The sequence below is a fragment of the Alosa sapidissima genome, chromosome 3 (genome assembly GCF_018492685.1).
Source record: "Alosa sapidissima isolate fAloSap1 chromosome 3, fAloSap1.pri, whole genome shotgun sequence".
Lineage (NCBI taxonomy): Eukaryota > Metazoa > Chordata > Actinopteri > Clupeiformes > Clupeidae > Alosa > Alosa sapidissima.
The window spans coordinates 21673872-21688044 of record NC_055959.1 but is presented as its reverse complement, the minus strand read 5'-3'; the positions used below and the strand labels follow the sequence as shown (position 1 = coordinate 21688044).

General features: G+C 43.0%; 2 protein-coding genes across 3 annotated transcripts in view; one reads left to right on the top strand and one right to left on the bottom strand.

The window, feature by feature from the left end:
* The window catches only part of LOC121704547 (RNA binding protein fox-1 homolog 3-like), a 414719-nt gene extending 401702 nt beyond the window's left edge, over positions 1-13017 (bottom strand). For both annotated transcript variants that reach the window (XM_042084840.1, XM_042084841.1), the window contains exon 1: positions 12910-13017. The gene's annotated coding sequence lies outside the window, so the exon portion shown is untranslated. The remainder of the gene's footprint in view (positions 1-12909) is intronic.
* Positions 7201-14173, top strand: LOC121704546 (ectonucleotide pyrophosphatase/phosphodiesterase family member 7-like). The gene is made up of 6 exons (XM_042084836.1): positions 7201-7666; positions 8192-8337; positions 9755-10387; positions 12132-12366; positions 12945-13065; positions 13932-14173. Exons 1-6 carry the CDS (start codon positions 7417-7419, stop codon positions 13987-13989), a joined length of 1443 nt encoding a protein of 480 aa, XP_041940770.1. The 5' UTR covers positions 7201-7416; the 3' UTR covers positions 13990-14173.

Here is a 14173-nt window from a genome sequence, read left to right as displayed (position 1 = left end):
ACCGTATTCCCCCATGTCAGACTGGGCAGCTTGACCACTGCACGGAAGCAGATGGTCTGAGCTCACGGCTGTGCCCGCTTGTCCTGCATAGGTCGTCAGACGGGCGGAACCCCAGCGAGTGGCCCTGGAGTAGTAATGGCCCCCGTAGCGGCAGGCTTTTCCTGGAGGAACCAGAGACATCTCTATCTCCAGAGTGCAGCTGAGGGAGAGGGTGCATGCTAGCACGCTCGGCCGGCAGCATTAACATAAACAAGCGCAGGCAGCAGGGCGCACCTGTCAGGAGGCTGTCAGAGATGGAGGGGGAGCGGCAGGGAGAGGGCGAGGCAGAGACGACTCCGCATTAACCTCCCAGCTTATCTCCCCCAGGCTCCACGCACAGGCCCCGAGAAAAAGCGCGGATTAGCGCTGCCGTCAAGGAATTGGTTTTGGGTCCTTGTCATTCCAGTGTGATTATTAGACCCCGTGCACACGCCAGCAAGCACACCTCAAACCGCAAAAATACACACACACACACACACAATTATACATGTGCCTCAAACACACACCCATACACACACACACACACACACACACACACACACACACACACACTCTCTCACTCACATATGCATTCAGCTCTTTCTACTGCTGCTCAGCCACTCTTTTCTCAATGGGGAGGGGAATCCCTGGTGCTCTGTGTCATCCATCTTTCCCACTGCAGTGGCACATTCCTTCAGCGTCCTCCCGTCATCTTCCCCATCCTAAGCAATGCGGCTGCCACTGGCTCGAGCGCAGGGTATGCAAGGATCACTGACAGTGTGGTAGGCAGGTGGGATGGTGGTGGGGAGTGTGTTGGGGTGGGGGTGGGGGGTCAGTGTGTGAAGGGGAAAGAGACTCCCTGCATGCTTGACGAGCGAAGAGGGGATAAAGGCTGTCTCCTTCACGCAGCGCATAGAGAGCCACTAACTCCACTTCATCCCTCTCTACCTCTTCTCATTCTTTTTCTCTTTCTTTCTTTCTTTCTTTCTTTCTTTCTTTCACTCTCCCTCTCTCTTCACTCTCCTCCCCTACTCCAGCCCTTGCTGTGCCACTCCACGCTGTGCTGCTCCATGACTGAAGGGCTCTCTAGCTGCTGGTGCTGTGCTGTGGGGCGAGTGCCGCTGTAACTTTAGCGGCGACTAATCCATACCCTCAGACCTCAGGCCCAATCAAATGCTTCTGAATGCGGGACGGGAGTCAATAGCTGCTTAATCACTAACGAGAGTAATGACAATAACAATGGCAGCCTCTCCCTGCCGACGTAATTAAGAGGAGCAAGAAAGGCATACCGAGGGAGACCGGCCTCCGAGCAAGGCTGTAATTAGTTGATGAGCCGAGGAAGCCATCTTCCCACCAAGATGCAGAAGACGCATTAAAGCGTGGGCCGATTTGCATGATTTTACATGGATGCTGTTTTTGTAATGGACACAGAGAGAAGGGAAGGGGTAGAGTGACAGATTTGCCAGGTGCAGCAGCCTAGGAGGATTATGACGACGTGTAAGTGAGCCTCACCAAACCGATGATTCTTGCTGAAACATTGCCTTGGTGGTAATACAACTGCAAAAATGAGCACCAGTAATAAGTTCAGCTGTAGAAACTGAGATCTAGATGTTTCACCTCTCATGTCCAATCTTTGCTGCGTCTCCACTAAATTTCTCACCACTCCCACAGGCCTTCTTAGCTCCCTCTCAGCTTGCCGTCAGGTGCAGGGAAACAATTTGACTACTCATTTGAAAATGGAGTAAATATAACCCAGCCCTGGCTTTGTTACTCATTCAGAGAGCACTGTAGCCCCGTGCCTAATTTTCCGGTACGTTCACAAAGGCAGAGGGCGTTTCTGTGGAGAGGGGAACCCTGGCGTTCTGCCGTTTCCCTTCACTTCCCCACTCTCCTCATTTCACAGCAATTATCCCCAGTCATTCCGCACACTCTGCCATGAAAAAAGGAAAAAAAACTCAAGGGAAGGACCTCTAATTGCTTTCAAAATGGAAATAAAAAATAATCACACGGCTGCTTTGTCAAAACGGCTCCACGTATTTAGCGTTTGGTGGGGGAGGAGGACTGGGGTAGCAAAGGGGGCAAGAGGTTCATCTAGTTTAGTTCCTTCATGCTGTGGGGGCCATCACCCAAACTCTCCCTGGCTTCTCAGAGAGGAGAAATGTATATATTGTGGCGCTGGCGCATGTCTCTCTGTTGGCTGAAACAACTTGATGGTGGTGAGGGGGTTTGGTGTTGATTCTCTGCGTGTTTCCTGCTGTCTGAGCTGCAGCAAAAATGTTGTGGACAACAGGAGGTCGAGGAACAGAGCATGAGCTCAATATAAGAGAGAGAGAGAAAGAGAGAGAGAGAGAGATTGAAAGGAGGGCAAAAAGGAAGAGATGAAAAGAGAGGTAGAGAGAGGAGGGAGAGAAAAGATAACCCATTTTGGTTTTCACTTTCACAGTATATATGGTTAACCATCATATAGGGTTAATTTCCCAAACTGACAATTTGGTGTAACAATCTCTCTCAAAACAGCATTTCTTTATCTATCAGACAATAAAATGTAAAAAATAGGTAATATTATGTCAAAAGGGTCTGACATTATGCAAATGCAAGGCAAATACTAAGAGTAAGGCGGTTCTCTTTAATTACTACAGAGGGGAGTCGGTACCCCATGTAGCTTGAGAGGATTTCCCCAAGTTGTCTGGCTCTTTTCTTTAAAACACTTTTATAGACTGACACAGTTAAGAGGGCTGCTTTGTCACTTGTGAAACAGCCTTGCAATCGTCTTTGTAGTCTGAATGCTCTCTGAGCAATGATTAAGTGTAAGGCACAGGGACCAAAATGTCAGCACTGAGCCCCGTTTTTTGAAGTTTAATGTAAAACATAAAGACACAAAGGAAATGTTAATGAATTGTCTGCGGAGAGCGAGATCAGAGGAGTCAAACGAACTCCATATCGCACCTAAAGACCTGGCATTTAATTAAAGCACTTCCTAAAAAAAAAAAAAGAAAAAGAAAAAGAAAAAATCCGCTGCCCAGTCACAGCGAGGCTGACAGTGGATTCGCTTGAAGCAAATTAAAGAAATCAATTACTGCCTTTTGAAGATGTAGAAAAAGCAGAACAGCAGAGCCACCCAGCGCCACAGCGAAATACAATGCCAAAAGGAGGGTGAGTCATAGGGGCAATGTGAAGACGACAGCAGAGGGAAGGAGAGAAGGGGAGAGGAGGAAAACCAGCGAGGAGTGGAGTAGGGGAAAAGCAGTTTATGAGAAAGAAATTCAAGGGAAACATAACTACTGCTGGAGTTTATCATGTCAGCATGTCCTAGGAAACGGAATCGGAGAGGAGGAAGTCGGTATGCTCAAGTGGAGCTTCAAATCAGTTTTTGTAGCAGTGCTTCCAGGTTTATGACGGAGTGAGCATGTCTGAAACACTGCCATGCCCAGAAAGAAACACAGTCTCTCAAACACTTTGAACACATGAATGATAGATGCTAGACACAAGGTACAATCGAGTGGATATACCTGTAATTTCCTGAATATTAGCCAAGGTTTGTACATTGATTTTGCAACATTTCTTCAGCTATGAGGTTAATACACGGGGTGTGCTATACATGGCAATGCCTTTCTTTTCTTCATTCTTCTTTATAATTAAAGCACAATCTCATTCTGATTTCATTGGGCTACTGGTAACTGTGGTTAAAACAGGGGTGCGGTTAATACGTGTTTGTTTTTTTTAATTTGCATTAAACACGGTTTATACACAAGCGTAAATTTGCCTATCACAACTCAAAATGCACAGCACTATGTCTATAAGATGAACTAAAACAAACATGTATGGAAAAAAGATTAGAAAGTACAGTGCATAGACAAAACCAAACTGTTAGGACACTAATCTCGCAATACAAATATTTATCATGACACAGAATTTATCAAAGGGATTTGCTGCAAAAGCACTTCTAAGCAGTTCTAATCTGGGTTTAATTTATTTATAGCAAATTAAGAATAGTTCATTTGGGGAAATAAAGCATTGTCATACCACTGGATGTCAGTGACAAATGTGTTTGCCAGCCATTAAGCATAAACGGTGTATAGCCCTATTATAGATTATAGACCTACTTTTATCTCATTTGTAGGTGTTTTAGAAACACATTAAAAGATCATAGTACCTTACTGCAACCCTGCTTTAGTGTTGACAAAAAGAGAATTGGAATATGATGTAATTGTTCTGTGCAGAGCTATGCCCTCCTACACTTCTTCCCCCAGACCAGAGCTGAGTGGGCACTGTGCTGTCAGAGGCAGTGACGGGCACCTTGGCATGGGCAAGCAGTGCCCAAGTGGGCTGACTCCTCTGTCTGGGTAGCGGTAACAGCGACCCATTCTTTTGGGGGCTGGGAAGTGTTGACAGGTGTGAAAGAGACACTTCGTCTCTCTTGCCATCATCCCTCGGTCTCTGTCTCCACTCTCTCAATGTTGTCTGTTTTTTTTCTCTCCCTCTCTCTCTCTTTTTGCTCGCTCTCTCTTTCTGTCACACACTTTCTTTCTCTTTCTCACGCCTTTTCTCTTCTTTTCACTCACACTTTCTCTTTCTCTCCCTCTCTCTTCTCTCACTCTCTCTCACACTCTCTCTCTCTCTTTCTCTCTCTCTCTCTCTCTCTCTCTCTCTCTCTCTCTCTCTCTCTCTCTCTCTGTGAGAGCACCCCTGAAGGAATCTGGTGGCTTTCAGCAGATATGACAGCTCTATGAGATAGGCTGTCATCTGCTGCAGGCTGAGCCCCACTGCGGCTCACACCTCATCAAATTGTGCCAAGCACAAGAAGAGAAGGGGGAGATGAGAGGAGAGGGTAGGAGGTGAAAGGGGCTTAGCAATTGGCACACACTGGCTCCCATACATGCAGAGTGTCAACCAAAGCTGGAGAAAACTACCCACCTCCTCTTACCCCTGACAAAAAAAAAAAACGAGAAAGGGAGAAAGTCCACATGTTCGGTGCAATAATGCTTAGGTGTGCACAATTCAGCCAGAAGAACATACCTGCTTAGTGCATTACTCTCTGTGACAGGCTGCAAAGCTTATCATTAGACAGAGCCGTAATGGGGTCCTTTCTGGGTGCTATAGGCACCTGCTGGGAACACTGGTCCGACTGTGTGTGCGCACACGTGCATGGGTGTGCATGTGTGTATGTGTGCGTGTGTGTCTGCATGTGTGAAATGTGAACAATAGGGGTCATTCACACTCTAACTGTTTACACACAGCTAAACACACAGCAAGTGAGCTGAAAATCTCTACTTGACCCAGTGATTATGAGCTTGCATACAGTAGAAAGCTTTAGCACATCAAAGCTCTCCAGTCAAGCATGGCAGTCATTTCAACCTCATCAATGGGCTCTCAGGATTGAGACCCTAGAAAGAGTTTGTGCCACTAAATTAAACTCCTCTAGAGCTCTCTGCCTTTGTGATATAGACATGCTCTCTGAATTACATCTGACTGTTTAAAATGCAACAATATGAGTTGACTTCAAATGTAAACACTTCTACATATAATGCAAGCTTTGTAAGCACTTGCAAGCTTTCTACATCATTTGGACGAGGTTGTGAAAAATGCCCTAGTCGCAGTACATTTGGTAGATTTCCATTGCTGGGCATCCTTGGGGCCATCCCAGCTAAGTGATGATGACGGTATGGAGCAGGGCATTTGGAAACTTATGATTCCATTTATCATGAATTGATATTGTAAGTGGCTTTCTGATTATGTAATTGTGGTTACTACTGTCACAATTGTGGCTGTCATATTATTTTTGATGGAGGTTTTTGTAATACTTTTTCATTGGGTGTTATATGGTTTGGACAAGATGTAGTTTGGACTTCAATTTAGGAAAATGTGCAAAATGATGTTAATAATTGGTATGTGCATTCCTTTATTGTTGGGTTTTGTTTGACTTTGGACAATATACATAAAGTAACATTTTGTTCCGGACCATTTTTACAGAAACCTGACTTCACTCCACCTGTAGAAGCAGGGTTGATGTAGTGGGATATTTGATAGAGGTGTCAGAATGTCAGGCTGTCTGTCTCTGACTGATAGTTTCAGAACCGCTGCTTTAAAACTTCCTTCCCTTCTGAGACCAGGTTAGTCAGCCTTCTATCTGACAGTGCTGCAGTAACAACAAATGGACAGCAGGGAGCACCAGAGGTGAGCCTATGATCTTGTCAGAACTGTGATATGATATGAGGTGCACTGTGGAAAGGGGAGATCCCGACTGATAATTACAAGCACGACAGTGGAGAGGGTCAGATAAAGTTCTTGAGCCTCTGGAAGTTTTTCTTTCTTTCTTTTTTTCCAAATATGGTGTTAACAAGGTTTGGATCTGAGCCCCTCCTCCCTTATTTTTTTTCAACAGTGTTTAAATTCAGTTGTAAAAAAATCTCACTGATGCCTGATTTTCATGGAGGTTAATAATAATATAAGAAAGCTCATGAATATGAATGAGGTAAATGAGAGGAGATGAATGCTATTTCTTATCTCAATGAAGATTACACATTTCCCTTGAACTTCCATCAAGGACGATAAAAGAGAAGAGATTTGAGAGGAGAAAAAAATATGAATTGCCTGCTTGTCAGGGAATTTGATGGACATTGATAAGGCTACATTATAAACCAGTAATTTACAAAGTTCAAATGAGAACACCGTGTACGTGTGAGAGAGAGAGGTCACCTCTAGAGCGTCTTTCTCTCACTGGTCGTACAATCCCCTTAATAACTCTTTTCACCTATAATGACAATTCTGGGATGACAGTAGAGAGGGGGAAAGGAACTGATTATTTTAGTAATAAATCCTGACAGAAAGACGATGGAAATTGCAACTTCCCGATGTATGTGCTTAAGGCGACAACATGTGACAGTCTGCATTAATGACCGTTGTAAATTGCTCACCAGAGTAATTCCTGAATGGACAAATATTTTTCTTCGTTCCAAAGAGATTACATTTTGGAAATAGTCCTGTAATGTCATCAAATGACTGGAACACAGCCATTCAGAATCGAATGCATACAATTTTCTCATGGCCACTATTCCTTCCAGCAGACAAGTCTGCAAGCAGAAAAGTGCTGAGTCGTTGCTTGCACCACCCATCCAGATACTGTGAGATAAGATAAGCTGGTGAAACTTTGCTTATAAGCCATCAGTGCACAGGAGTGGATCATGCTCAGGTGGGCTTGAGAAGAAGAGCAATTCTGTCCCAGGCAACCTGCAGAGAAGCCTCAGCGAGGGAAAGAAGGGAAATTGGAGAGTGGAACAAAGCTGAGGTCTCTCCCGCTGTGAGCTGCAATAGCCTAGGATCTTGTGGGATTGCTGGAGCGATTTTTTGGAGGAAGGTTTTTCCCACACTGTCAATATACTGGTAGACTAAATAAACATCATGCTGTGGACAATAGGCTTGTGCTTCCTGCTAGCTTCTTCTGGGATAAGCCATCCACTGAGCAGTCACAGGCGAAACACTGGACCGAACAAACTATTGCTCATTTCCTTTGATGGTTTTCGATGGGACTATGACCGTGATGTGGACACACCACACCTGGATGAAATGGCAAGAGATGGCGTCAAAGCCACATATGTAACCCCATCTTTTTTTACGATCACAAGTCCCACACACTTCACGCTAATTACAGGTAAAGAGAAAACAACAAAGTTAAGCAATCTGCACATACATTTGAGTATATGCTAAAGCCAGCAGTCAGTCTTAGATTAATTATAGCCATAAATGTTATTTCATAAATAACTATTTCTAAACTATGACAAGAATATATAGTGACTGTGTACACGATTATGTTGATTTTCATTATACATTACACCAATTTGGCACCAATTTTTTTACCACATTTACATCTGTTAATTGTGTTTCTGTTAAGTTTCTAAGTGTCAATTCTTTCTATTTGTAACCGTCTTATTTAAGTTCTGCAGAGTTATAGGAGTCCTTTCCCAACTCAAGTCATCTTTGGCGGGTGGGAAATAAATGTGACTCAATAGAAATCCAATTCCTCTAATCTCCAACACTGTTCCAAAGCACCCTGACTAGGAGTGTCACAGCACTCAAACAGGGAATGGTTTGCTGCATTTTTATATGCATTGAAGAGCCTAGAGTGCACCAGACAATGAATACTAAATGCATTGACACTGGAGGTGTCTTTTCTCAGGGCGCTACATTGAGAACCACGGGGTTATTCACAACATGTGGTTTAACACCACCACCTTAGAAAAGAAGTCATACTGGCAGACGCAGTTTGTGAATGAGTATTGGGACAACGGCTCCCTGCCTATCTGGATCACTGCCCAGAGGCAGGTAAGAGCCAAATGGCCATCTCCATTAGTCTTACTAGGTGTGTGTGTGTGTGTGTGTATATGAATGTGTGTGTGTGTGTGTGTGTGTGTGTGTGTGTGTGTGTGTGTGTGTGTGTGTGTGTGTATGTGTGTGTGTGTGTGTGTGTGTGTGTTAGAGGCCTGCACGGGCCTAACATTTCAGGCCCGGCCCGGACCCCTGGCAATCAGGCCCTAACCCGACCCTGCCCGACAAATTAAGCAATTACTGAGCCCGAGCCCAAACCCGAGCCTGACTAAAAGGGTCCGCTATTTAGACATGACAGTTTCCCGACACTTTGGTCGCGTAATAGTTTCTCAGAAAGCCGACTTGAATAATTAAACAAATAATACTTTTAACACACGATTAACCCTTGCAAAGACAAGCATTCATGAATTTAATTAGGCCTCAATGTTGAAATAACGGGATGTCGCAAAAAGCAGCATGTAACGGACAATAAGGATATATGACATTGGTAAATCTGTATGCGCCGCGGGAGTAGATAAATGAGCAGCACACATGAGCTCCTTGTCCATAGCCAACTTAGTAAGCACCGTGTAAATAAATAAAGGAATTTAATCACTTTGAATTGAATATTTATTAAATAACAATCAAATAAATGTATTGCTCACCTAATAAAGGCAACAAGTGCAAAGTATAGACCGCTTCCAACACAGCCACCGTCTATTAATAGCCTAACAAAGTAACAGAAAACACTCACGTTCTTTGAGTTGCAGGTCCAAATAATCCCAAAAGGCAAACCTATTTACAGTCCATCCATGATTGTTCATTTCGCTGCGCTGTGCAGGAAGAGAATCGCGGCCACGGTGAATGGCTTTAGCGAGGTCCGCCTCACTTCCAGCGTCCGGCCCGCGGTGCTAACGCGGTTCCGTTCACTGGGGCTGCTGCTTGCGGGGACACTCAAGACATAGCGCGCAAGTGTAGCAAGCATTGGGAGAGGAACGGAAGTGACTGACCTCTCACAGATTTTTTTTTTATTACGACGTGCTGTGTAGCGTCTGCTTCCAAAGAAAAAGAGAAATAAAAAGCTGTCCGCGTGAATGTTTTTCTGACCTGAATTCTGACATCATAATTGAAAAAATCATGAATACATAAAACCAACTTTACTAGTGTCAAGCCCGAGCCCTACCCGAGCCCGTGCTATTCATTGAATTTAAGGCCCGTACCCGGCCCGAATTTGCATATTGTGTCGGGGCCCGTCGGATCCCAACGGGCTTGCAGGCCTCGTGTGTTTGTGTGTGTATGTGTGTGTGTGTGTGTTAATATCTGACATATTCCTTTAATGGCCAATTTTTGCAATGGCCACTACAATCAGAAACGCCAACCACAAATATCTTCATGCACATTGTCGAATGGCATATCTCTGTTCTTAAATGCTCAGGGTTTGAAGGCTGGCTCTTTCCACTTCCCTGGCACAGCCGCCACCTACCAGGGTGAAATGGTAAGTGTAGGCGAAGTGGAGACTCCCATTTACAACTACTCTAATGAGACTGTTTGGAAACAAAATGTGGACATGGTCATGGGCTCGTGGTTCCGTGATATGGACCTGGACTTCGTGGCACTGTATTTTGGGGAACCAGACGGCACCGGCCACAAGTTTGGGCCTGACTCTCCGCAACGGAGGGATATGGTGAGGCAAGTGGACCGCACCGTGGGATACCTGCGCAACTCGGCCAAGAGGCACGGCCTAGCTGACCGGCTGAACGTCATCATCACTGCCGACCATGGCATGTCTACTGTGCAACGCAATGGCAATGTTGAAGAGATCGTCCTGCGAAAAATTCCAAACTTCTCCTTCAGTGATCTGGTTTTCCACCTGGTGGACTACGGACCTACAGGGATGCTACTTCCCAAGGAGGGGCGGCTGGACAAGGTGTACAATGCTCTGAAGGGGGCACACCCACACCTGCATGTCTACAAGAAGGAGGAGATGCCAAGCCGCCTCCGCTTTTCCAACAACGACCGCATTCTACCCATCGTTCTCTGGGCTGACCCGGGATATGTTATTAATGGGGTAAAGTATAAAGACACAAATATTTCTGAAAAAAGCAGTAGAGATATACTTAAAACTCTTAACGGTGTACAGTCACACCGGTGTGACGGGAATGTTCAGCATAGAATTTTAGAACCTTGAATTGTTGCGAAACGGAATCTTATATTACAATGTTCAAAAACCCACACCTTTAACCCTTAAAGGTGTAGGTTTTTGAACATTCTAAGTTCCACAACAATTGAAGGTTCTAAAATTCTATGTTGAATTCAATGAACCCAGATATTCTTTAGAATGTTAATTTCCCAACATTCCCGTCACACCGGTGTGACGGTACTCCTTTAAGGGTTAAGGGTTAACAAGCATGAGAGTGATAACAAAGACACAAAGAGAAAAAGAGGGAGTGAAAAAGAGTAAGGCATGTTGTGTTAGCACCAAGCTACATTATGCCTGCAGCTAACTGAAAGATGCATGGGCCTCTATGCAGGCAGGAACAGAATTGAAAGTAGTGTGAGGAAACTTTTAATATTTCACAATTCAGTTTCTAGGACACCAACCCACTCTTCTATGATCCCCAGCCTGTGTCATTATGATAGTTCTCCCCAGTATGCATGATGAGTATTCTAATAACATGCCATTCTTCAAAGGGGTCCAAAAATATCGATGGAATTACCAAGTTAATTTGGCTTGCAGCTATGAAGACAAAAATGGAATCTTTTCGACCAGAAACAAGGAATTAAATTCTAATCTTAATACATTACAATTTTAATCAAGTGCATTATCACCTTCCCAGGATAATCCAGGTTTGGCTGATGGCATGCAGAGTTCTCTATTGCCTCTTGCAGCTTTTCATGCCCCACAATTCCATATTAGTATTTACGTCTCACTGAGCGCACCGTAGTTTTGAAGCTCCCCAAAAAAATACAATATAATTCAACGTGAGGGAATGCTTCAGCCTTTCCAAATCTGGTTATATGAGCATCCATATTTTTTCTCCATTGTGCACCCACACCTGCGTTTCCCAGAATAAAAAAGTACAGTGTATCTACAGGGTATGAATCGCAAACAACAAAGACGTAGCTCTTTGAACCCCTCAATCAAACCACAGTTTATTTCTAGAGGTGGTAATTATGTCTTGTGGTGGGTTTGAGGTTGTGGTGATTAGGTAAGAGCTTGTTCTGGCAGAGAGAGGGAGGTACACCAGCAGTGATGCACATTACAATGAACAGTAAGCAACAGCAAGCAAACCAATGTCCAAATTCTTCATGGTCCTAGTTTTATGTTTATATCTGTACGTCCTTCAACGTTATCGATTTTTTATGATCTGGCTTTCAACAGCTTTAGAGATAGTTAATGAAGGAATGATAAACCATGTAACTGTAAGTCATACGACATATGGTCAGAGTCTCATTATCTAAGTTTTATCTACTTCTGTTAAGAAAATCCTGTATCGTTTCATAGAAGAATAAGTGAGGATCACCCAGGTGAGCATGCCACAACTCACTTATCAGTTGGCCAATATCGCCATCTGCTGTTTTAAAAAGATAACAGCAGAGTACAGATAGTGTAAGCAGCAGCATACATTTGCAAACTCCAAAGAGAGAACAATGGATACTCTTTTGGTGAAAAAGAGTGTCAATTGTTCTCTCTTTGGTGTTTGCTCATCACTCCTAAGAATCAAATTACTCTGAATTATTTTCGATATTTGTCTTAGTCATGTCTACACATTAGTCTGTGAGTTACATCCTGCTTCCATTTTCACTTGCAGTACTTCCCAGTGCAGTTCAATAGGGGCGAGCATGGTTTTGACAATGAAGGACTGGACATGAAGCCCTTCTTCCGGGCAGTGGGGCCAGACTTCCAGAAGAACCTGGAAGTGGGCCCCTTCGACACAGTGAATATCTATCCACTGATGTGCCACTTATTGGGCATCACACCCGAGCCCAACGATGGGCACCTGGACAACACCCGTCGTATGCTGGTAGCACCACCACCACCAGAAGGTGAGAAATGCCTCCACACAATACAATGAGCTACTTTGTTTAAGTATAGTCAGTACACTTATTCCAATTCAACTTGGCATTGCATGCTACTCAACATTATATCAAATGATATCAATAACACCAGTTAATGATTTGTTCCTATTATTTTTCAGCACTGTGCCTCTAGAACATTTTAATGACAGGGTCTGTTTAATGTTACCATTCAATACCATTGATATTATAAACTGACTGATATTAGCCATATACATTCATTCACTTTGTAGAGCAAATAAGCAAAGCCTAAAGATCAATATAAAGTTATGGAATAATTGCTTACAATATGTATTTTCTTTTCATTGCACTGCACTAAGGTACAATGTTTTAAGACCTGAATTAGCTCTGTCTGACTTCACAGGGCCGTACTGTTCTATATTTTCTCTCCTCCTATTTTCTCTCTACTCTAAATTTTGACTTGTGCTCTTGATAAACCAAGTAAAACATTTACTCTATGCACCTCAAACTCCAAAGGTCTTTAGATAGGATTACAAAATATCTTCTACTCACAACACAAGCCCTCCATATTCTTCTGCTTTCTTTAGAACCCAAGCGCAGTCCATCCAGCGTTTTCATTGGCATAGGGGCTGTCGGCGGATTTCTGGTTCTGGTCTTTTTTGTTCTTGTGATTTCTAAAGTTCTAAAAAGAGGGAAAACACAGAAAAGGTAGGTATAAAATGAGATACTGCAAAGGAATGAAATGCCCGCAGTTCTAGTTCCATTTGCCCTGCACCTCACCGGTGGGGATGTGCACACTTCCACTACTACTCAATAAAATGAGATACACCAGGGCCACCATTATTTAGCAATATAGACAATACATATTTTACTAAAATAATAACATGAAAGATTCTGCGACACCTCTCCCTGTAGACTGTTTAAATGTAACTGCACTGACACATATCAATGACATGACAGTTATAGGCTGTGATTCATGGTGAAAAGGCAATTACAGTTGAGAACAGAGAATAGAATATGAAAAAAAAACTCTAAAATGCTAATTCTAAAAAATACTGGAATATCAAGTGACGCAAAGCATGCACGTCCAAGTTTAACTAATCTTAGAAAGCAAACACTCAGGTCAGGTAAATTCAGTACATTGTAGCCACATATTATACAAATTAAATATATTATTATCACATGGCCATTCCAAATTAAGTCTTGGAGTCGTTTCATTCCCATGTTCAACTTACTATGGCCCATGAGCTATTGATCGTTTTACCACACATTAACTCATGACCACCCATTGCTAACATATAGGCCTAGACACATACGTGTGACTTTTATATGTGTGACTTGTTTGTTTGTTATAGGTTCACATTACTAATCATCATTATAACTATTTTAAGTTCAGTTTAACTACTGAATGACCAGAATTATGTTTATGTACAATTAGGAAAGTTTCTAATTAGTATTGTCTGAGTGATGGTGTATAACAACAAATACAAATACAAAATGAATGTCTGCATCTTAGTCTGCTGTTGAAATATGTATATATATATATATTTTTTTTTTTTTTTTTTCAATTTCAGGATTGAGGATGGTGACCACAAAGAGGACAACACAATTATAGAACATACAAATATGTGAAAGCTACAAACTTTTTTACCTGAACCTAGGAAAAAGAGAATCAATGACACACCTATGGATGAAAAAAAAATAAGAAGAATAAAATCCTGAGGAAGACGCACAACTGTACATTAGGGTCATTCCATGTCAGTTCAACCAGGGCCCACGCACTTAGGTCTCAAAAAATTCTGAAAAAATTACCAGG